Source organism: Dendrobates tinctorius, unplaced genomic scaffold (genome assembly GCF_039654945.1).
Source record: "Dendrobates tinctorius isolate UK_male_01 unplaced genomic scaffold, ASM3965494v1 ptg000126l, whole genome shotgun sequence".
Lineage (NCBI taxonomy): Eukaryota > Metazoa > Chordata > Amphibia > Anura > Dendrobatidae > Dendrobates > Dendrobates tinctorius.
In genome coordinates this window covers 21,668,297-21,691,491 of record NW_027361794.1, presented here as the reverse complement: position 1 = coordinate 21,691,491, position 23,195 = coordinate 21,668,297, and the positions used below count along the sequence as shown (strand labels likewise).

The 23,195-nt window shown below is 44.9% G+C and overlaps 2 protein-coding genes across 3 annotated transcripts in view; both read right to left on the bottom strand.

The window, feature by feature from the left end:
- The window catches only part of LOC141047089 (uncharacterized), a 559,273-nt gene that overhangs the window by 323,339 nt on the left and 212,739 nt on the right, over nucleotides 1-23,195 (bottom strand). The gene's annotated exons all lie outside the window — the stretch shown is intronic.
- LOC141047093 (uncharacterized) overlaps nucleotides 1-23,195 on the bottom strand; it is a 300,636-nt gene that overhangs the window by 65,652 nt on the left and 211,789 nt on the right. Inside the window, exons 2-10 of the mRNA XM_073542057.1 lie at nucleotides 11,462-11,611; nucleotides 11,155-11,334; nucleotides 10,949-11,072; nucleotides 10,771-10,865; nucleotides 5,326-5,475; nucleotides 5,017-5,196; nucleotides 4,809-4,932; nucleotides 4,634-4,725; nucleotides 4,345-4,435 (exon numbers count right to left, since the gene is read on the bottom strand). Of these exons, the coding sequence (XP_073398158.1) occupies nucleotides 4,345-4,435; nucleotides 4,634-4,725; nucleotides 4,809-4,932; nucleotides 5,017-5,196; nucleotides 5,326-5,475; nucleotides 10,771-10,865; nucleotides 10,949-11,072; nucleotides 11,155-11,334; nucleotides 11,462-11,611 (1,186 nt within the window). The remainder of the gene's footprint in view (nucleotides 1-4,344; nucleotides 4,436-4,633; nucleotides 4,726-4,808; nucleotides 4,933-5,016; nucleotides 5,197-5,325; nucleotides 5,476-10,770; nucleotides 10,866-10,948; nucleotides 11,073-11,154; nucleotides 11,335-11,461; nucleotides 11,612-23,195) is intronic.

Genomic DNA, 23,195 nt, shown 5'->3' with positions numbered 1-23,195 from the left:
TACACTAGCGTAGCGTGAGAGAAAATAGGAGAGAAGGAAGGGGTCCTAGGGGCACGATAAGAGAGGAACCCACCCGTGATGCCCAAATCCACGACGACAGCAGTCAGGTGGAGGGACCAGGTCACAGTAGGGGACCGGCCCCAGACTAGTGGAGAAACTGAGGACTCAGCTAGCTAACCGGAGGCTGCGGTATCTGCATGTGCTGCAGCCACTTCCTCACACAATCGCTGAAAAGGCAGCCGTATAGGATCAAGGAGACCAAGAGTATGTTGCCCGACAAGATCCGGGGCTGCTGGCTCGGGACACTTGTGTGTGAAGGAACAGGGCAGGAGAGGAGGAAGCCAGCGCAGTGAGACAGCCAGGGAAGGAACATCTGAAGGGGGTTCTGACACGGTGTACTCCAAATAATTTGAGAGCTGGCTGGACCACCGACCCGGAGGGCACAGCACCTCAGCTGGGGAATGTAACTGGAGAACTGTGAGTAAAAGTGTGGAAAATGCACTCCACTGTGTCCTCGGATTTATTTACTGCATCACCTGCCTTGCACCACAACCACCATCATCGTCTCTAACATCTCTAACTGCTCTGGGGCCTAGCTTTGCCCGCGGAGAGCTGTAACAACTCTGCTGCATCACCAACAGCCCCAGCGGTCTCTTTTGCAGCGTCAGCTATCACCTTCATTGCCAAACACCATGGGTTGCATCACAAATATATTTCCCCATAAACTATTACCCCATATTTTATTTACATTGCATCCCCAGGGTCACAGACCGGGTCACCGCTGCCGTGACATATCCCTCGAAGGACAGACTGCTCCGTACCGAGTAACCCCGGCAATAAAGGACGCTGCAAACTTATAAAACCAAGGCTCAAGCCATGCCAACACATGTCCTGCAGGCGTGAATGAAGATATTCTACAGCCAGCAGCCACACACAGCTTAGAGGTATATCATGGCACAGGTGTAATGTTTTACCTGTAGTTTATCACAATGCTCCTTGAAATCTGTTAACATAGTAACATAGTAACATAGTTTTGAAGGCTGAAGGAAGACCTTATGTCTATCTAGTTCAGCTTATTTTTAGTGCAGCTGTTGTTGATCCTGAGGAAGGCAAAAAACCCACAGAGTAGAAGCCAATTTTCTCCATAGGGAAAAAAATTCCTTCCCCTAAGCTGGGTCAACCATCTACCTATAATATTCTGTTATTCGTAACCTTCTATACTGTTACTCACAAGAAAAGCATCCATTCCTTTCTTAAATTCATTCAGTGAGTTGGCCATCACCACTTCCTCAGGAAGAGAATTCCAGAGCCTCACTGCTCTTACCGTGAAGAACCCTCTTCTATGCTGGTGCAGAAATTGTCTTTCCTCCAAACGAAGAGAATGCCCCCTTGTTCTTGTCACAGTCCTTGGTACAAACAGTTCATTGGAGAGATCTCTGTATTGCCCTCTGATATACTTGTACATATATATTAAGCCTCCCCTAAGTCTTCTCTTTTCTAGAGTAAATAGACCTAATTTTGATAACCTTTCTGGGTATTGTAGTGAACCAACTCCATTTATCATTTTAGTAGCCCGCCTTTGAACCCTATCAAGTTCAGTAAAGTCTTTCTTGAGCACCGGCGTCCAAAATTGCACACAATACTCCAAGTGTGGTCTGACGAGTGATTTGTACAGAGGGAGAATTATGTTTTCATCTCGTGTCCCCAGACCTCTTCTAATGCATCCCATGACCCTATTTGCTTTGGTGGCAGCTGCCTGACACTGGGCACTCCAATTTAGCTTCTTATTGACTAAGATGCCTAAGTCTTTTTCCATGTCTGATTTCCCCAGCAGTTTCCCATTTAGTAAGTAATTGTAGCATCTGTTTCTCCTTCCCATGTGCATAACCTTACACTTATCTGTGTAAAACCTCATTTGCCATTTTTCAGCCCAATTCTCCAATTTACTCAAATCTGTCTGTAGTTGCAAACTGTCCTCCTTTGTGTTAACTACCTTACATAGTTTTGTATCATCTGCAAATACTGATATTTTACTGTGTAAGCCATCCACTAGATCATTAATAAATATATTAAATAGTAGGGGGCCCAATATAGAACCCTGTGGTACCCCACTAGTAACCCTGGCCAAATCTGAGTATGCCCCAGTAATAACCACTCTTTGTTTTCTATCACTAAGCCAGCTACCTACCCATCTACACACATTTTCCCCTAGCCCAAGCTTTCTCATCTTACTTACCAATCTTTTATGTGGGACAGTGTCAAATGCTTTAGAGAAGTCGAGATAAATGACATCCAATGATTCTCCTTGGTCCATTTGAGAGCTTACATCCTCATAGAAGCTGATCAGGTTAGTTTAACAGGAGCGATCCTTCATAAATCCATGTTGATATGGAGTTAAACATTTATTAACATTGAGATACTCCATAATGGTATCCCTTAGAAACCCTTCAAAAATTTTACCCACAACAGATGTTAAGCTTACCGGCCTATAGTTTCCAGGTTCCCTTTTACACCCCTTTTTAAATATTGGTACCACATTTGCTTGCCGCCAATCAAAAGGAACAGACCCTGTTTCTATAGAGTCTTTAAATATAAGGAATAGAGGCCTGTCTATCACATTACTTAACTCCCTTAATATCCGAGGGTGAATGCCATCAGGGCCTGGTGATTTGTCAATTTTAATCTTACTAAGGCGGTTCTGCACTTCTTCCTGGGTTAGGCAGGTAATACTTAATGGGGAGTTTACATTATCACTCTGCATTTCCCCTGGCAAATCCTTTTCCTGTGTGAACACTGTTGAGAAAAAAGTATTTAAAACATTTGCTTTTCCCACATCGCTCTCTATGATTTCACCCTCATTGTTCTTTAAAGGGCCGACACCATCAATTTTAATCTTTTTACTGTTTATATAATTAAAGAATAGTTTGTGGTTTGCTTTACTTTCCTTAGCAATGAGTCTCTCAGTTTCCACTTTTGCTAAATGTATTTGTTTTTTACACATTTTATTTTTTTCTCTATAACTTTTTAATGCTTCTTCATTGCCTTCTTGTTTTAGCTTCCTAAATGCCTTGTTCTTGTTATTTATTGCCCTTTTTACATCCTTATTTAGCCACATTGGTGTTCTCCTGTTCCTAGCCCTTTTATTTCTGCTAGCTCGCAGTGGATGTGTAAAACTGATTTAAATATTTCTCATTTATTTTCTGTGCTCCTATTTTTGAGGACATTGTCCCAATCAATTCGGCGAAGGTCCTCTCTAAGCTGATCAAACTTTGCTTTCCTGAAATTCAGCGTTTTCTTAACCCCCTTCCAGGGCACCTTACTGACGGACAAGTGGAATTGTATTATATTGTGGTCACTGTTCCCTAGGTGCTCATCGACTCGTACGTCTGTTATTCTATCTGGCCTGTTGCTTAATATTAAGCCCAGAAGGGCTGTCCCTCTAGTTGGGCCCTGCACAAGTTGTGACAGATAATTATCCTTGGTCACTGACAGAAATTGGTTTCCTTTCTGAGATACGCAGGTTTCAGTTTCCCAGTCTATGTCGGGGTAGTTGAAGTCCCCCATAATAATCACCTCATTGTGATTTGCTGCTTTGTCTATTTGTTTCAATAATACATTTTCAGTGGTTTCTGTTATATTTGGTGGCTTATAACAAACCCCTATGAGGATTTTATTACTTTTCTCTCCTTGTATCTCCACCCATAGACTCCACCTCTTCATTTACCTCTTGTATATCTTCTCTTAGTGTTAGTTTTAATACAAGTTGTATAGTCAGGATAAAGGGAAACTCTGTTGTTATTGTCCAGAAATTCACACTTGGCCTCACTGCACTTTTAATGATGTCCATCATAAAAGCGAAGTTTGGTCAGAAAGACTGGACCTGGTCTTGTAGGGACCATATGAGACATTCAGCAGCACAGAAGGGGGAGAAGGTAGATTCATCCAATAAGATATCAGGGATCTAGGAAGCCAACAGCATCATTACCCTCCACTTTCTCTTACAGACACATCATAATACTTTAAATTCACGTGATTTTCTAACTTTTCTGCACATTCTACATACGCTTTCATTCAGCTTTATAGTTTACATATTTGGGCAGGGGAGGGTCAGCATCTTTTATTCCTAGGGGGAAGGTGGATCCTTCAGGTCGTAAGTTCTATAGAAAAGGGCTTTCAATGCCCAAAGTCATTTGAACAGTTTTAGGTGGAGGAGAATGTTGTGGTTAGGAGGGAAAATGATGATCACACAATTGTGATATGACTGGACTACACAACCGATAAAGCAGCCACAGTGGTGACTGAGAAGAATCTGTGACTTCTCTACATTTACTGCTTACTGCTCACCTGGGTAGTCATATGTAGGAATCTCCTCTTTACACAGCTCATCACGTCTCACATATGTCTCTGTAGTATTACTATGGGTTAGATCTTCACCCTGAAACAAATAGTGTAAAAGTCACAGACAGATGGAGAAGTCATATCTATGATCAGCTCTAATCCTGCCATCTCCACCGTTCTCATTACACAAGTATAAAACATATAATACTGGTGAATAAAACAAAACTGAGCACAAGACCTTCACAGACATCTACACATCAAATGGGAGATCTCATGACACCTTCTCTCCATCTACCTGATGATCCTGAGGAACATTGAGATCTTGTTTATAGTCCTGTAGAAGAGGATAGGGACATCTCTCTGGTGTTGTCATCTTACTGGATAGAACTGGAGGAAACACATACAGGGACTGAATTCATTCATAACATACAGATACTTATAGGCCGTGTGTATTTAGTCCTGTCTATTACCTGGTGATGTGAGGAGCTGGGGAACATCCATCATGACGTCCTTGTACAGATCTTTGAGTCCTTCTAGATACTCCCACTCCTCCGTGGAGAAATAGACAGCAACATCCTGACACCTTATAGGAACCTGACACATACAATGATACCGTCATCCTCCCCGATCCCTTCATAGCATTACTGTATAATGTCCCAGTATTCCCACCAGTGTCACCTGTCCAGTCAGCAGCTCAATCATCTTGTAGATGAGTGCTAGGATCTTCTGGTCATTGATGTCCTCATGTATCAGGGGGTGAGGTGGAGGCCATTTGATTGGGCTCAAGGGTCTTCCCCATTTGTCAGACACAGGGTCCTGACAGCGCTCACTAGAGGTCTTCTTCACTACTGTGTAATCCTGGTTATGGAGAGACACATTAATAAATCTCACTACAGACATTTCCAGAGTCCTCACCTCTCCAGTTCTGTCCATCTGTTATTCCCATAGATAAGAATGATGTAATGTGACGTCATCAGAATCTCTCACCTCTCCAGTAAGCTGGAAGAGGATCTCTAGGGTGAGGTGTAATATTGTCTCTGCCATCTTGTCTCTGTCCATATCCATCTTTGATGGGTAAATCAGGAAAATTCTATTAAACGGAAGATCTTCACTGAAAGGAACCGAAATTGTAGAGACCTGAATGGGAAGAAGATGAGCCAATGTAACATCATAAAAATCCTGTGTAATAATACAATTACTGGAGATAATAAGGGAAACATATGAGGAGATTTATTATTTTACAGTATTTAGTTTCCTTCTTTACATCTACTAATAAAACCTATATATTTAGGCCACAGACAACAAGCAGTTTCCTCCTCAGAGTCGGCAGCTGAATACGTTCCTCATAGACTCATCTTCCATAACGCTAATTCTCGTCTCATTTAATCGACACTGGAATCGGCATTAGCAATACTGCAGGAGATATTCATTACACGGGACAGGAGAAATAACTACTTCATGATGAGGACGACATCTTCATCTTCTACTACGGCTCTAGACACATATTTGGCCAGAGTCCGTCACTGACTCCATCCCCACCGGCCGTCTATATGAAGGTTTCCCGTCTTCCCCGCACTGTAATCTTCTATCACATTAGATCTCATGTCTGATTCACACACAGAAGTTTGAGGCTTTTAGAAAAGGTTTTTGTTTCCACAAACACTGTGTACAGAAATTATCTGATCCCAAAGTCTCCATGTACAGTGTCTTATGGGATTTATTTCTGGCCTTAGGCTTTCCTTTTATAGGAAATACACCAGAACAAAACATATAAAATGTTTCAAATGAAAATTGGCTCCAACAATTCTTGTAAAATTAAAAAAAAAAAAAAAAAAAAGCAGAAGACAGATTTTATTATTTTTTAACAAGTAAAAACCTTTTTTTTTTTTTTTACAAATTAACCCTTTTTGGCCCCAGAACATAGATGTACACCGCAGGGTCGGCACAGGTGTGGCTGCAACAAAAACCCTGGCAGTTTCGTGATTGGAATACAAGGCTAGAAGGATACAACTTATGTGCAAGAAACAGACTTGATAAACGAGGAGTGGGTGTTGCATTGTATGTTAGAAAAGCGTATATCTGCACAGAGATTGAAGCTTCAGAGACTGGGAGTTCTGTGGAAACTGTTTGGGTAAGAATACAAAGACAGAATAATTCAAAGGACACCATTGTAGGCATTTACTACAGGCTGCCTGTGAAAACTGAAGATAAGGATGAACTCTTTATGCATCAAATGGCCAAGGTCTCCAAAAAATATGACATGGTGGTCATTGGAGATTTCAATTATCCAGACATTTATTGGGAATCTCTCTCAGGGAAAACTAACTATGTCAAGCAAATTCTTATCCTCTCCTGCTGACAACTTTATCTTCCAAAAGGTAGGGGAGAAAATAAGGGGATCTGCTACCTTGGATCTAATCCTTATAAACAGGGAGGAAATGGTTGAGGAGGTAATAGTGGCTGAGACCCTAGCAGGTTGCGGCCATGAATTTTGGATAGCTAGAGGAGGAAGACCTGTGAAGACTCAGACGTCAATGTTAGATTTTAGAAAGGCAGATCTTAAGGGACTCAGAAAGAGAATCGGAGGGATCCAATAGCTGGATATCCTTAAGGACAAAAATGTCCAGGAAGGATGGGAAATCTTGAAAAATGAGATTCTCAAAGCACATTTGTTAGCAATTCCAAAAAGAGGGAAGAATTGGAAGAATTTAAGGAAACCAGGATGGATGAACACAGAACTTAAACACATGCTAAAAAGGGAGAAAGAAATGGATGTTGAGAAGGCATAACTTTTAAAATCCTATTTTACATCTGTTTTCTCGCAGAAAGGAAATGTATCATCAACTGATCTTCGATGTCCAATTAAGGGAATAGAAGAATCCAGGATATCTATAAACAGAAAGATAGTGAGGAAACACTTAGCTAACATAAAATAATTCAAATCTCCAGGTCCAGATGAATTACACCCCAGAGTACTGAAGGAGACAGCAGAATAAATTTTCGAACCACTCTCCAAAATCATTGAAAATTCTTGGAGAACAGAAGTCCCAGTAGACTTGAGAAGAGCAAATGTTGTTCCTATCTTCAAAAAGGGGAAGAAGGTGGACCCAGGGAACTATAGGCCAGTGAGTCTGATTTCTATACCAGGAAATATCTTTGAACAAATTATTAAACAACATGTATGCAAGTACCTGGATAATAAAGAAATGATTAAGGAGAGTTTGTTATGGTACTGCAGCACAGGATTAGGGTAGGAGGGGGAAAACTGACCCTGCACTGAGACTAGGCTGATACCCTACGATGGAGTGGGCAACCCATTCCTTGCGAATAGACCCACCGATGATCCTAAGTTAATCTCAAGTGAAGACCTATAGATAGAGGGAAGGGGGTGCCTGAAAGATCTAAGGACTGGGTACAAAAACGGGTCACCTCCTAGAAAACAAAGAGAAGGCTGCAGAAACAAACTGAAAACAGAAACTAAGACTTGCAGAACCGGAGGTACCAGCGCTGCACTAATTAAACACACAGAAGGCAAAGCAAAGCTCCAAGCCAGAACTCAAGCGGATTAACACTGTAGTCCAGCAAGGAATGGGAGACAGGTGTAGGTTAATAAAGGGTGATACAATCACCTGACCTAAGACAAACCCAGCACCAGAGGAAAAAGACCAGCAGCCAGAACACTACAAGAAAATGACGGATAGTCACAAACTGAACAGATCATAACAGAGTCAGCATAGGTTTGTAACTAATAAGTCATGTCAGACTAACTTAATTTCCTTCTATGACAGAATCACTGGCTGGGTGGTTCAGAGAAATGCTGTAGATATACAATGCTCAAAATATAAAGGGAACATTCAAACAGAATATAATGCCAGGTAAATCAAACTTCTGTGAAATCAAACTGTCTAGTTAGGAAGCAACACTGAATGACAATCAATTTCACATGCTGTTGTGCAAATGGAATAGACAACAGATGGAAATTATTGGCAATTATCAAGACACACTCAATAAAGGAGTGGTTCTGCAGGTGGGGACCACAGACCACATCTCAGTACCAAGGCTTTCTGGCTGATGTTTTGGTCACTTTTGAATGTTGGTTGCGCTTTCAAAATCGTGGTAGCATGAAACGGACTCTACAACCCACACAAGTGGCACAGGTAGTGCAGCTCATCCAGGATGGCACATCAATGCGAGCTGTGGCAAGAATGTTTGCTGTGTCTCTCAGTGTAGTGTCCAGAGGCTGGAGGCACTACCAGGAGACAGGCCAGTACACCAGGAGAAGTGGAGGGGGCTGTAGGAAGGCAACAACCCAGCAGCAGGACAGCTACCTCAGCCTTTGTGCAAGGAGGAACAGGAGAAGCACTGCCAGAGCCCTGTTAAATGACCTCTAGCAGGCCACAAATGTGCATGTGTCTGCACAAAAGGTTAGAAACTGACTCCATTAGGATGGTCTGAGTGCCCGATGTTTACAGATGGGGGTTGTGCTCACAGCCCAACACCATGCAGGACACTTGGCATTTGCAACAGAACACCAGCATTGACAAACTCGCCACTGGCTCTGCCAAGCCTGTGGGCACATAGGATGGGATATTGTCCAGGGAGCCATACTATGGGAACATTAGAAAATGGGGGAAGGCAGTACTGTGGGAACAGATTAATATGGGTGTGATGAACAGCCCACCGCTGCCACCAATATGTGACGAACGGGAGACCCGCTGCCACCAAAACGTGATGGACAGAGGACCCTTTGTCACCAATATGTCACAATCCCACCACTGACACGGGTGTATCAGCGGACGGAGGGACACGACGCACTGCCGGCACACGGCTGTCACAGGCACAGTGGGGGCTTATCTTAGTTATCCCACCACTGGCACCATGTGACAAAAATACAGCAAGCTAACCTTGCTCTAACAATTTATCGCAGAGGGTATTTTGGTTGCCCCACCACTGCTAACAACCTTCCAAGAACTGCGGGGATTTATGTATATCCCACTTTCTCAGTTCCACTTTGGAACTCGCAGCTCTCCGGCGCCCCCTTACCCTCAGGTCAGTCAGGGAACTGCACCTAGGATAATTAGTCGCCGGACAGGCTGCTTGTTGTGCACGGGCAATTAGGCTACTGCAGTAATGGAATTATCAATGCTGTGGCCGCAGCCCCCCTTTAGCAATATATAAGACCCTTCTGTCCTGCCAACTAGCCTAATCAATCGCACACACCACGCTGCCACCATCCACGCTTTTCTTAATTCACAGAGTTAAATTAAGAGGGTCCGTGGCAAACCCCACAAATTAGTAGCGATTATTTAAGCAAGGCGTATAATTCGTTTCCTAGAGCATGAAGGCAGACAAAATACTTTTATCATTTATTCCCCAAAATAGTCGGGGCAGTGGTTACAAATATAAACGTTGCTATAAAGTTGAGACATTACATATGTACAGATACAAGTATAAAGCAAAAATGGATGAAAACAGAAAGTACACTCATGGCTGCTTATAATTCTTTAGGCATCCCATGTGGTTGGAGGGGCACTTAACCAAACGTCCCCACTCATCGGCACGTCTCTCTGGCATGAGGACCTCGGCAGAACTGACTGAGTTTGGGGAGGGAATCCCTTATCCTTTTGGGTCTGTGACCTCACAAAATGGGCGGTCTGGGAAGGTCCCACCTCCCTCTCTCCAAGTTATGATTTGGCTACAAAACTTAGAATAACTATACCTAAATGAGAAAAGCCCGTACCACCACACATAGGGCATCATTGTTTGTGATTTAACGAATCCAACAAGAAGACATCAAGAATGCACTAGATAGGACATTCCATTTGGGAGCAATACATATCTCAGGTTCTGGAAGTCAGAGAACTTCGCCAGAGGCACCGTAGCGAAGCCGGGTCCACTCAGATCACGGAAATATGACTATTATATCTCTGTCATGAGCTGAGTGCGAGCTAGGCTTCTTTTAATATTTCCTATACCTGTAACCAGCCTTTGGTTTTAAACAAAGGATCATCTTTTCACTTAGCTAATTAACATTCCTAGCTCACAGGAAATGGACAGTTTCAGGTTTCACAGAGCTGTGCACATGAAGACAATGGTGTGTGTGTGTGTGGGGGGAAGAGAAGGGGGTTTGCAGCTACATTGCAAGCTGTAATATCCTGATAAGAAAAGGGGAGACTTCTAGAAGTTTCTAGAAACATCTTTACAGTACATTACAATGGGTTACATCTTCACCCTGAAACAAATAAGGTAAAAGTCACAGACAGATGGAGAAGTCACATCTATAATCAGCTCTAATCCTGCCTTCTACATTGTTCTTATTACACAACTATAAAACATATAATACTGGTGGATTAAACAAGACTGAGCACAAGACCTTCACAGCCCTCTACACATCACAGGGGAGATCTCATATGACACCTTCTCTCCATCTACCTGATGATTCTGAGGAACATTGGGATCCTCTTGTTTATAGTCCTGTAGAAGAGGACGGGGACATTTCTCTGGTGTTGTCATCTTACTGGATAGATCTGGAAGAAACACATACAGGGACTGAATTCATTCATAACATACAGATAATTATAGGCTGTGTGTATTTAGTCCTGTCTATTACCTGGTGATGTGAGGGGCTGGGGAACATCCATCATGAAATCCTTATACAGATCTTTGTGTTCTTCTAAATACTCCCATTCCTCCATGGAGAAATAGACAGCAACATCCTGACACCTTATAGGAACCTGACACATACAAAGATATCGTCACCCCCCGATCTCTTCATGTTGTTACTCTATAATGTCCCAGCATTCCCACCAGTGTCACCTGTCCAGTCAGCAGCTCAATCATCTTGTAGATGAGTGCTAGGATCTTCTGATCATTGATGTCCTCATGTATCAGGGGGTGAGGTGGAGGCCATTTGATTGGGCTCAAGGGTCTTCCCCACTTGTCAGACACAGGGTTCTGACAGGGTTCACTAGAGGTCTTCTTCACTACTGTGTAATCCTGGTTATGGAAAGACAGTAATAAATCTCAGTACAGACACTTCCAGAGCCCTCACCTCTCCAGTTCTGTCCATCTGTTATTCCCATAGATAAGAATGATGTAATGTGACATCATCAGAATCTCTCACCTCTCCAGTAAGCCGGAAGAGGATCTCTAGGGTGAGGTGTAATATCCTCTCCGCCATATTATCTCTGTCCATATCCATCTTTGATGGGTATATCAGGAAAATTTTATTAAATGGAAGATCTTCACTGAGAGGAGCCGATATTGTAGAGACCTGAATGAGAAGAAGATGAGCCAATGTCACATCTAAAAATCCTGTGTAATAATACAATTATTCGATATAATAAGGGAAACATATGAGGAGATTTATTATTTTACAGTATCTCGTTTTCTTCTTTACATCTACTAATAAAACCTATATGTTTAGGCCACAGACAACAAGCAGTTTCTTCCTCGGAGTCGGCAGCTGAATACGTTTCTCATAGACTCATCTTCCATAACGCTAATTCTCGTCTCATTTACCGACACTGGAATCGGCATTAGCAATACTGCAGGAGATATTCATTACACGGGACAGGAGAAATAACTACTTCATGATGAGGACGACATCTTCATCTTCTACTACGGCTCTAGAAACATATTTGGCCAGAGTCCGTCACTGACTCCATCACCACCGGCCGTCTATATGAAGGTTTCCCGTCTTCCCCGCACTGTAATCATCTATCACGTTAGATCTCAGGTCTGAGTCACACACAGAAGTTTGAGGCTTTTATAAAATCTTTTTTTTGTTTGCACAAACAACATGGACAGAAATGATCTGATCCCAAAGTCTCCATGTACAGTGCCTTATAGGACTTATTTCTGACCTTAGATTAATTTCACATTGGCGTTTTTTTGCGCAGCGCGTCATGCGTTTTTGCAGGTGTTTGCGTTTATGCATATTTGTTCTCTAGCGTTTAAAACCAGTGTCTACACATTTTTACATCAAAAACGCAGGCGCACGAAAACGCATGTCCATGTGCACGCCTGCATTCCCATAGACAGTAATACGTTATTTTGTTGCATTCCGTGCACATGCGGTTTTTTGACGCCTTTCGGCGGACCCAAGAATACAACAGGTTGCATCGGGTGCATCTAGGCGCACACCTGGTAAAAGCGCATGCGCAGGATAACAGACGAACGCGTGCAAGCGCTAGACCATGCGCCCGCCATGTTAAACATAGGAGCATATGGCGCATGTGACCGATAGCGCACGATGTGCTGCGTGAAAAAAAGCTAATGTGAAACCAGCCTTAGGCTTTCCTATATTATAGGAAATACACCAGAACAAAACATATAAAATGTTTGAAATGAAAATTGGCTCTAACAATTCTTGTAAAAATAAAAAAAAAATAAAAAGCAGAAGACACATTTTATTATTATTTAACAAGTGAAACTTTTTTTTTTTTTTCAAATTAATCCTTCTGGGCCCCAGAACATAGATGTACACCGCATGGATGGCACAGGTGCGGCTGCAGCAAAAACCCCTGGCAGTTTCATGATTGGAATACAAGGCTAGAAGGATACAACTTATTTGCAAGAAACAGACTTGATAAACGAGGAGGAGGTGTCGCACTCTATGTTAGAAATGCTTATATCTGCACAGAGATTGAAGCTTCAGAGACTGGGAGTTCTGTGGAAACTGTTTGGGTAAGATAACAAGCATAGAATAATTCAACAGGCACCTTTGTAGGCATTTACTACAGGCCGCCTGTGCAAGCTGAGGATATGGATGAACTCTTTATGCATCAAATGGCCAAGTTCTCCAAAAAATATGACATAGTGGTCATTGGAGATTTTACTATCCAGACATTTGTTGGGAATCTCTCTCAGGCAAAACTAACTAGGTCAAGCAAATCCTTATCCTCTCTCGCTGACAACTTTATCTTCCAAAAGGTAAGGGAGAAAACAAGGGGATTTGCTACCTTGGAGCTAATCCTTATAAACAGGGAGGAAATGGTTGAGGAGGTAATAGTGGCTGAGACCCTAGCAGGTTGCGGCCATGAATTTTGGATTACTAGAGGTGGAAGACCTGTGAAGACTCAGGCGTCAAGGTTAGATTTCAGAAAGGCAGATTTTAAGGGAGTCAGAAAGAGAATCGGAGGGATCCAATAGCTGGATATCCTTAAGGACAAAAATGTCCAGGACGGATGGGAAATCTTGAAAAATTAGATTCTCAAAGCACAATCGTTAACAATTCCAAAAAGAGGGAAGAATAGGAAGCATTTAAGGAAACCAGGATGGATGAACACAGAACTTAAACACATGCTAAAAAGGAAGAAAGAAATGGTTATCAAATGGAAAGAGGGAGGCATATCTACAGAAGAATATAATGCAGAAGCTGCACGGCACAAATCAGACTAGTAAAGCTGACAATGAATTAAGGCTTGCAAAAGGTGTCAAAAGCAATAAAAAAGGATTTGGGGGATATGTCACAAGTAAAACAAAAGTCAAATATGCTATAGGATTTTTACAGAAAGAAAGTGATGAAATGGTGAGAAAGGATGTTGAGAAGGCCAAACTTTTAAATTCCTATTTTGCATCTGTTTTCTCTCAGAAAGGAAATGTAACCAACTGATCTTCGATGTCCTATTAAGGGAATAGAAGAATCCAGGATATCTATAAACAGTAAGATAGTGAGGAAACACTTAGCTAACATAAAATAATTCAAATCTCCAGTGCCAGATGAATTACACCCCATAGTACTGAAGGAGATAGCAGAAGAAATTTTTGAACCACAATCCAAAATCAATAAAAATTCTAGGAGAACAGAAGCTCCAGTAGACTGGAGAAGAGCAAATGTTGTTCCTATCTTCAAAAAGGGGAAGAAGGTGGACCCAGGGAACTATAGGCTGGTGAGTCTGACTTCTATACCAGGAAAGATCTTTGAACAAATTATTAAACAACATATATGCAAGTACCTGGATAAGAAAAAAGTGATAAAGCAGAGTCAGCATAGGTTTGTAACTAATAAGTTATGTCAAACTAACTTAATTTCCTTCTATGATAAAATCACTGACTGGGTGGATCAGAGAAATGCTGTAGATATACTTTGCTCAAAAAATAAAGGGAACACTCAAACAGAATATAACGCTAAGTAAATCAAACTTCTGTGAAATCAAACTGTCCAGTTAGGAAGCAACACTGAATGACAATCAATTTCACATGCTGTTGTGCAAATGGAATAGACAACAGATGGAAATTATTGGCAATTATCAAGACACACTCAATAAAGGAGTGGTTCTGCAGGTGGGGACCACAGACCACATCTCAGTACCAATGCTTTCTGGCTGATGTTTTGGTCACTTTTGAATGTTGGTTGTGCTTTCACAATCGTGGTAGCATGAGACGGACTCTACAACCCACACAAGTGGCTCAAGAAGTGCAGCTCATGCAGGATGGCACATCAATGTGAGCGGTGGTAAGAAGGTTTGCTGTGTTTGTCATCATAGTGTCCAGATGCTAGAGACGCTACCAGAAGACAGACCAGTACACCAGGAGAGGTGGAGGGGGCCATAGGAGGTCAACAACCCAGCAGCAGGACCGCTACCTCAGCCTTTGTGCAAGGAGGAACAGGAGGAACACTGCCAGAGCCCTGCAAAATGAGGCCACAAATGTGCATATGTCTGCACAAATGGTTAGAAACCGACTCCATGAAGATAGTCTGAGTGCCCGATGTCCACAGATGGGGGATCTGCTGCCTGCAACATCCTTCAGCATGATCGGTTTGGCAGTGGGTTGGTAATGGTGTGGGGTGGAATTTCTTTGGAGGGTCACACAGCCCTCCATGTGCTCGCCAGAGGTAGCCTGACTGCCATTAGGTACCAAGATGAGATCCTCAGACCCCTTGTGAGACCATATGTATCACGGGGCAGTAAGGGGAAAACAGGTGACATGGAAGAAGGGCTTCTGAACTTCCCCTAAGGCTAAGGGGGTGACCTGACTCTCCTTAACAATTGTGTATGGGCATAACAGAGGGTAACCCCAGCTGGTAGGTCGCTGGGCCGAAAATGGCAGACACCCGATAAGGACCGATAACTCGATAATTCCAGAATCCAGCAGCACACTTCCACCGGATGTGATTGGTGGACACCCATAAAAACTCATTCACACACAGGTCCGGACCTGAATGTTTATTAAGACTTATGCGTTTGCCACAAAATGGTGAACTCTTTGAAGGACTGACAACAGAGGCATCCCCCTGTGTCACCACACTCACACCCCCACGATTTTCAGAGGAAACCACCACCCTCCGCTGACCCCTCCTACTAAGAGGACTCCGACTAACAGGGTTAGCTAATCGTGAGGGCTGAGACTGGTCCCTACTCCCGCGCAGCATCTCTGCTGCCCCAACTGGGGAAGGGAACAGTTGTAGCAAGATGGTGGAGACAGTAGCCCCCGGGCAGCAGCCCTCACATGACTGCCCCCAGCTGACAACTTCCCCAGACCGCCAATCTATGTCACGCACGGTGAGAGAAAACCAAGTGTAACATAAAGGGAAATGGGGAAGGGGGCCCAGACACTAAGGAAGGGATTTGGTGACTCCTAGGCTAGATCTAATCTCTCCCTAGAACTCCTATTGAGTCCCTATATTGGTTTCTCACCAATCGCCGAGCCGGAACCTGAGGCCCTGAATCTCCCTGTGGCCTAGTCCTGAATAGGGAACGGGAGGGAGATGCACGCTAGGTAGTCTCCGCTAAACTAAAGACGGTAAGGTGAGATAAACAGGGGAACACTTAGCTGAATAGCCAGATACGGATACCAGAAGAGGGATTCCGGACACCAAACTGGAGCACACTGAGAAGGTCCAACACTCTAGCAAGCAGAAGTGGAAATGAAGCTATTATCCGCACTGGGTCACAGCTGAGCCACTAACTAAATAGGTCCAAACTTCTCAGGGCAGGAGGAGGTCGACGTTGGGTCCTAGAGGCAGATGGTTCAGGAAGCAGTCTGTATGGACAGGCACTCACACCTTCTGAGGCCTGACGCAGGATGATAGCCTGTCACCTCCGAAGCGCTCATGACAAACTATCACCGGGTTGTGTTTCTTTAACCAAGGGAGGCCTAAAACAATAGGTGATGGTATTCCGCCCCAAGACGTAGCATAACAGAACTCCTCATGATGAGTCCCTATATGTAGATGTATATTGTCCACGACTTGGGTAAGGCTCCCCTGGCTTAGTGTGACAGAGTCAATGGCCTGGACGCTTAAGGGTTTGGCTAGCGTCCTACATCTGAGGCCATGGGTCTGCACAAAGTGGGAATCCACCAGGTTGACTCCAGCTCCACTGTCCACAAGATCCAGAAGGCCCTCAGTCTCGCCACCCACCGTAACTTCCGCCAATAAGGTACACTGAGTGGAAGAAATAATACACTCCTTGGTCATCTCCGTCCACCCAACCAGGGGGAGGTGGCCTCTTCGGTGGTACAGAAGATTTGGCATGCACTGGGCAGACTCCTATAAAATGGCCAGTCTGCCCACAGTAAAAACATGCCCCCACACCTCGGCGAACTGCGGGCAACCCCTTTTTGGAAACAACTACTCCAAGCTGCATGGGTTCCTCTGACTGCTCAGGTGTGTCCTTCTCCCTAGCAAGGACTATAGAGGGCACATAAGGTGTATGTCTCTTCCTAAGGTGTCTATCCACTCGGATGGCAAGGGATATGGCGGCCTCCAGTGACCTGGGGGTGGCGTACTGCAATAGAGTATCCTGCAACCTTGGGGACAGACCCTGTACAAAATGACTCCTAAGGGCAGGGTCATTCCACTGAGTATCCGTGGCCCACCGCCTAAACTCAGAGCAGTACTCCTCAGCCAGCAGGCACCCCTGCTTGATTTTACGGAGTCGGGATTCCGCTAGAGAGACGACATCTAGATCGCCATACACCAACACCAGAGCCGTAAGAAACCCGTCTACCGACCGTAAGGATGGCGAACCGGTCAGCAGAGAAAAAGCCCAGGCCTGGGGATCACCCCTGAGTAGGGAGACAATAATCCCCATGCGCTGTTCTTCACTCCCTGAAGAACGGGGGCGGAGACTGAAATATAATTTACAGGCCTCCTGAAACACTAAAAATTTGTCTCCCCCTCCAGAAAACTTGTCAGGGAGAGATATCTTAGGTTCTGGTTGAGCCTGCACCTGAGCAGAGGCCCAGGTCCCCACCAACTACTGCAGTTGTTGCACCACCTCACCCAGCAGCACCTTAAGCTCATTGGTGAGAGAATGTAGCAGTTGGGCGAAGACCTGCATTTGAGCCATGGCTCACCAGGAAAAATGTGAGGGTTGGTGATAATGTCACGGGGCAGTAAGGGGAAAACAGGTGACGTGGAAGAAGGGCCCCTGAACTGCCCCTAAAGCTAAGGGGGTGACCTGACTCTCCTTAACTTGGGGGTACACTGGGTACACTTAATGGTTGTGAGGCCCAAGTCCCCAACCTGTCCCTATCTCCTGTTTAGCCCTGAGCTAAACCCCCAACCCTCTCCCCAGGAGGTGAGACAGGGAAAAAGTGTACTGCACCAAAAACCCAAAGGAAAAATTCAACAGACAGGGTAAAACAAAACAACACTTAGCTTGCTCTTCTGCAATGCTCCTGGACAGCAGAGTTATCCACTTGAAAACTGCAAACAACTGAAGCACCACAGAACTTTGCCAGCTCCTGAACTCCAGCTTGGTTGGTCTCCCAAGAGCAAGTGTATCACTAACAGTGATCTGCAGCACCAGGTGGCCTTATAAAGGGAGGTGGGAGTGGCACCCACCTGCATAGATAATTAATTACAATGCAGTAACACCAGCGGCCACCGGGGTAAAAACTGACATTAACCCATGATGGCCAGAAAGGAAAAAAGTTTAAATGTGAGGAAATCCAGATCTGACACAGATCCAATAAATGGATTGTGACAGTATGCTGGTGCGGTTGGCCCTGGGTTCCTCCTAATATAGGACAATGCCAGACCTCATGTGGCTGGAGTGTGTCAGCAATTCCTGCAAGATGAAGGCATTGAAGCTATGGACTGGCCCGCCCATTCCCCAGACCTGAATCCGATTGAGCACATCTGGGACATCATGTCTTGCTCCATCCACCAAAGTCCCGTTGTCCAGGAGTTGGCAGATGCTTTAGTCCAGGTCTCAGAGGAGATCCCTCAGGAGACCATCCACCGCTCAGGAGCATGCCCAGACATTGTAGGGAGGTCATACAGGCACGTGGAGGCTACACACACTACTGAGCATCATTTCCTTGCCTTGGGGCATTTCCACTGAAGTTGGATCAGCCTGTAATTTGATTTTCCACTTTGATTTTGAATATCATTCTAAATCCAGCCCTCCATGAGATATTAATTTTGATGTACAGTGATCATTTTTATGTTTTATTGTTCTCAACGCATTCCACTATGTAATGAGTAATGATTTTCAACTTAAATATTTCATTCAGTGATATCTAGGATGTGCTATTTTAGTGTTTCCTTTATTTTTTTGAGCAGTGTAGTATGTTTAATTATACAGTAGTACAGTGCATCACCAGACCCATCAGAGGCTTGTATGTTGTATGATCGCACTGATCAGAGTGGTTTAAAAAAAGGGTTAACCGTGAAAAAAAATATCATAGTTTTAGTAACTAGAATTATCTGTCACTATATGGAAAACAGAGTCACTGCACAATGTTAGTTAAGTTACGTCCATAACAATTTTATTATACTCTAATATCCTATACACGATGTAGATAGAAATCACAGGTCCCACAGCAATAGTTGGAATTGGACCACCCAAAAGAAAAAATAAATACACTGCTCAAATAAATAAAGGGAACACAAAAATACCACTTCCTAGATATCTCTGAATGAAATATTCCAGTAGCAAATTTTTATTCATTGCATAATGGAAAGTGTTCAGAACAATAAAACATAACTATTATCAATGTAAATCAAAATGAATATCCCATGGAGGTCTGGATTTGGAATGATACTCAAAATCAAAGTGGAAAATCAAATTACAGGCTGATCCAACTTCAGTGGAAATGCCTCATGACAAGAAAAAGATGCTCAGTAGTGTGTGCAGCCTTCACATGCCTGTATGACCTCCCTACAAAGTCTGGGCATGCTTCTGATTAGGCGGCGGATTGTCTCCTGAGGGATTCTCCTCCGAGACTTGGATTAAAGCATCCGCCAACTCCTGGACAGTCTGTGGTGCAAGACATGATGTCCCAGATGTGCTCAATTGGATTCAGGTGTGGGGAACGGGCGGGACAGTTCATAGCTTCAATGCCTTCATCTTGCAGGAACTGCTGACACACTCCAGCCACATGAGGTCTGGTATTGTCCTGCATTAGGAAGAACCCAGGGCCAACAGCACCAGCATACGGTCTCACAAGGGGTTTGGGGATCTCATTTCGGTACCTAATGGTAGTCAGGCTGCCTCTGGCGAGCACATGGAGGGCTGTGCGGCCCTCCAAAGAAATGCCACCCCACACCATTACTGACCCACTGCCAAACCGGTCATGCTGAAGGATGTTGCAGGCAGCACATCGCTCTCCATGGCATCTCCAGACACTGTCACGTCTGTCACATGTGCTCAGTGTGAACCTGCTTTCATCTGTGAAGAGCACAGGGCGCCAGTGGCGAATTTGCCAATTCTGGTGTTCTGTGGCAAATGCCATGCGTCCTGCACGGTGTTGGGCTGTGAGCACAACCCCCATCTGTGGACGTCGGGCACTCAGAAGACCATCCTCATGGAGTCGGTTTCTAACCGTTTGTGCAAACACACACACATTTGTGGCCTGCTGGAGGTCATTTTGCAGAGCTCTGGCAGTGCTCCTTCTGTTCCTCCTTGCACAAAGGCTGAGGTAGCGGTCCTGCTGCTGGGTTGTTGCCTTCATACGGCACCCTCCATGTCTCCTGGTGTACTGGCCTGTCTCCTGGTAGCACCTCCATCCTCTGGACATTACACTGACAGACACAGCAAACCTTCTTGCCACAGCTCGCATTGATGTGCCATCCTGCACTACCTGAGCCACTTGTGTGGGTTGTACAATGCGTCTCAGGCTATCACGAGTGTGAAAGCACAACCAACAAAAGTGACCAAAACATCGGCCAGAAAGAATTGGTACTGAGATGTGGTCTGTGGTCCCCACCTGCAGAACCACTCCTTTATTGAGTGTGTCATGATAATTGCCATCTGTTGTCTATTCCATTTGCACAACAGCATGTGAAATTGATTGTCAATCAGTGTTGCTTCCTAAGTGGACAGTTTGATTTCACAGAAGTTTGATTTACTTGGCGTTATATTCTGTTTGAGTGTTCCCTTTATTTTTTGAGTGGTGTGTATATATATATTGTAGGGGTTGTACTCGCTCAGGTGCGATGGGAGAACAACAGGAGAAACGTTCTTTTAAAAGTTCATATAGGTTTATTGCTTCATAAACCCCAAAAACACAAACAGAAAATAAACAGCCTTTAGATCATTTATACTTTGCTTTGCCTGTCCATAGCAGGGCTCGGCTCCACCAAGACTGTGGGCACATAGGATGGGATAATGTCCAGTACTTCAGGCTCGGTCTGGAGCCAAACACACAGGAGGCCTTCTCCCTCCCAACACACAGACCATGTACCAAACAGCAGCCTCCATTATATAGGCTGTAACCACACTCAGAGGTGAGATATGTGGGTAGGCAGACCCACCCATCTCTCATAGCTATCCACAGCCCGGACCCAGGTGCAACAAATGAACCTCTTAGTACTTTTATGCACTACAGAAACACTCCGGGCTACATCACAGAGACAAACCATCTCTGCGACACCTACCTTAAATTGACTATTCGACCCTTAGCCACACTACAATATATATAAACTAGCTATGAACCCATTCTCTGCCCGGGTGGCAGGCATTTTTATTGGTATATGGTCTTCCAACCTGGTATTTGCTGCACCCCTCATCCCTATCCTGGTATGTATGGTGCCCTTACCCCCCAATCCTGGTATGCATGGTACCCCTTATCCATATACTGGTATTCATGGTTCCCTCACCCCCCAATCCTGGTATGCATGGCACCCCCTTATCCCTATTGTGGTATGCATGGCACCCCATCATCCCTATCATGATATGCATGGTGCCCTCACCCCCCAATTCTGGTATGCATGTTCCTCTCATCCCCCAATCCTAGTATGCATGGTCCCCTCACCCCCCTAACCTGGTATACATGGTGCCCTCACCCCCTTATCCTGGTATGCATGGTGCCCTCACCCCCCTATCCTGGTATGCATTGGGCCCTCACCCCCCTATCCTGGTATGCATTGGGCCCTCACCCCCCTATCCTGGTATGCATTGGGCCCTCACCCCCCTATCCTGGTATGCATTGGGCCCTCACCCCCCTATCCTGGTATGCATGGAGCCCTCACCCCCCTATCCTGGTATGCATGGTGCCCTCACCCCTCTATCCTGGTATGCATGGTCCTCTCACCCCCCTATCCTGGTATGCATGGTCCTCTCACGCCCCAATCATGGTATGCATGGTGCCCTCACCCCCCAATTCTGGTATGCATGTTCCTCTCATCCCCCAATCCTAGTATGCATGGTCCCCTCACCCCCCTAACCTGGTATACATGGTGCCCTCACCCCCTTATCCTGGTATGCATTTTGCCCTCACCCCCCTATCCTGGTATGCATTGGGCCCTCACCCCCCTATCCTGGTATGCATTGGGCCCTCACCCCCCTATCCTGGTATGCATTGGGCCCTCACCCCCCTATCCTGGTATGCATGGAACCCTCACCCCCCTATCCTGGTATGCATGGTGCCCTCACCCCTCTATCCTGGTATGCATGGTCCTCTCACCCCCCTATCCTGGTATGCATGGTCCTCTCACGCCCCAATCATGGTATGCATGGCCCTCTCACCCCCTATCCTGGTATGCATGGTCCCCTCACCCCCCTTTTGTGGTATACATGTTCCCCTCACCCCCCAATCCTGATATGAATGGTCCCCCTCACCCCTATTAAACTGCACACATAAAAAAAAAACATTTATACTCACCTTGTGGTGCCGGACTTGGCGCCTGCACAGTCCTCGCTTTTCGCCACCATGTTCTAGAAGACACACTGCAGTGTATCTTCAAGAACATGGCGGCGGTAAGCACGGACTGTGCAGGCGCCAATTCATGTCTGGAGTGGGCGTGTTGTGGTGCCGGACTCGGCGCCTGTGCAGTCCTCGCTTTCCGCCATGTTTTTGAAGACACACTGCAGTGTGTGTTCAACAAAATGGCGGCAGTAAGTGCGGACTGCGCAGGCGCCGATTCCGGCGCTACAACATGCCCACTCCAGACACCTGAAGACGCAAGACCCCGCCGGCAACAGCAACACCGGGTTCGGTAAGGTGTTACGGAGATCGCAGTATGCGTTCAGTGCTCACCGCGATCTCCTGTGGGTCTGCGTCACTCTGTGGGGGATGCGTCACTCTGGGTCCAGACTGCGGAGGCACGTCGCGCTTGCGCAGTCTATAGAGGCTTCAGACAGAGTGACGCTTAGCCCGTTATATTATAGATATTTATTTATATTTGGTGAAGTCATATCTCCGGACTCTGCAGACCACATGCTGCAGTTGTACTTAGCAGGCCTGGACCAGATGGTATGGAGATGAATGAGGGACACCAAAAGTTCAAAAATAAACTTTCCTTTACTTAACAAGAAATTGATGAGAAGTTTATACATCAGATAGGAGGCACAACACTTTATGAATGCTTCTTCTGCATTATGCAGTCAGGAACATTCTGGTTACATGTGGCGGTACATAACTTTTGTTATAAGCCAAATAGTCTAGCAAACCTGAGCTAA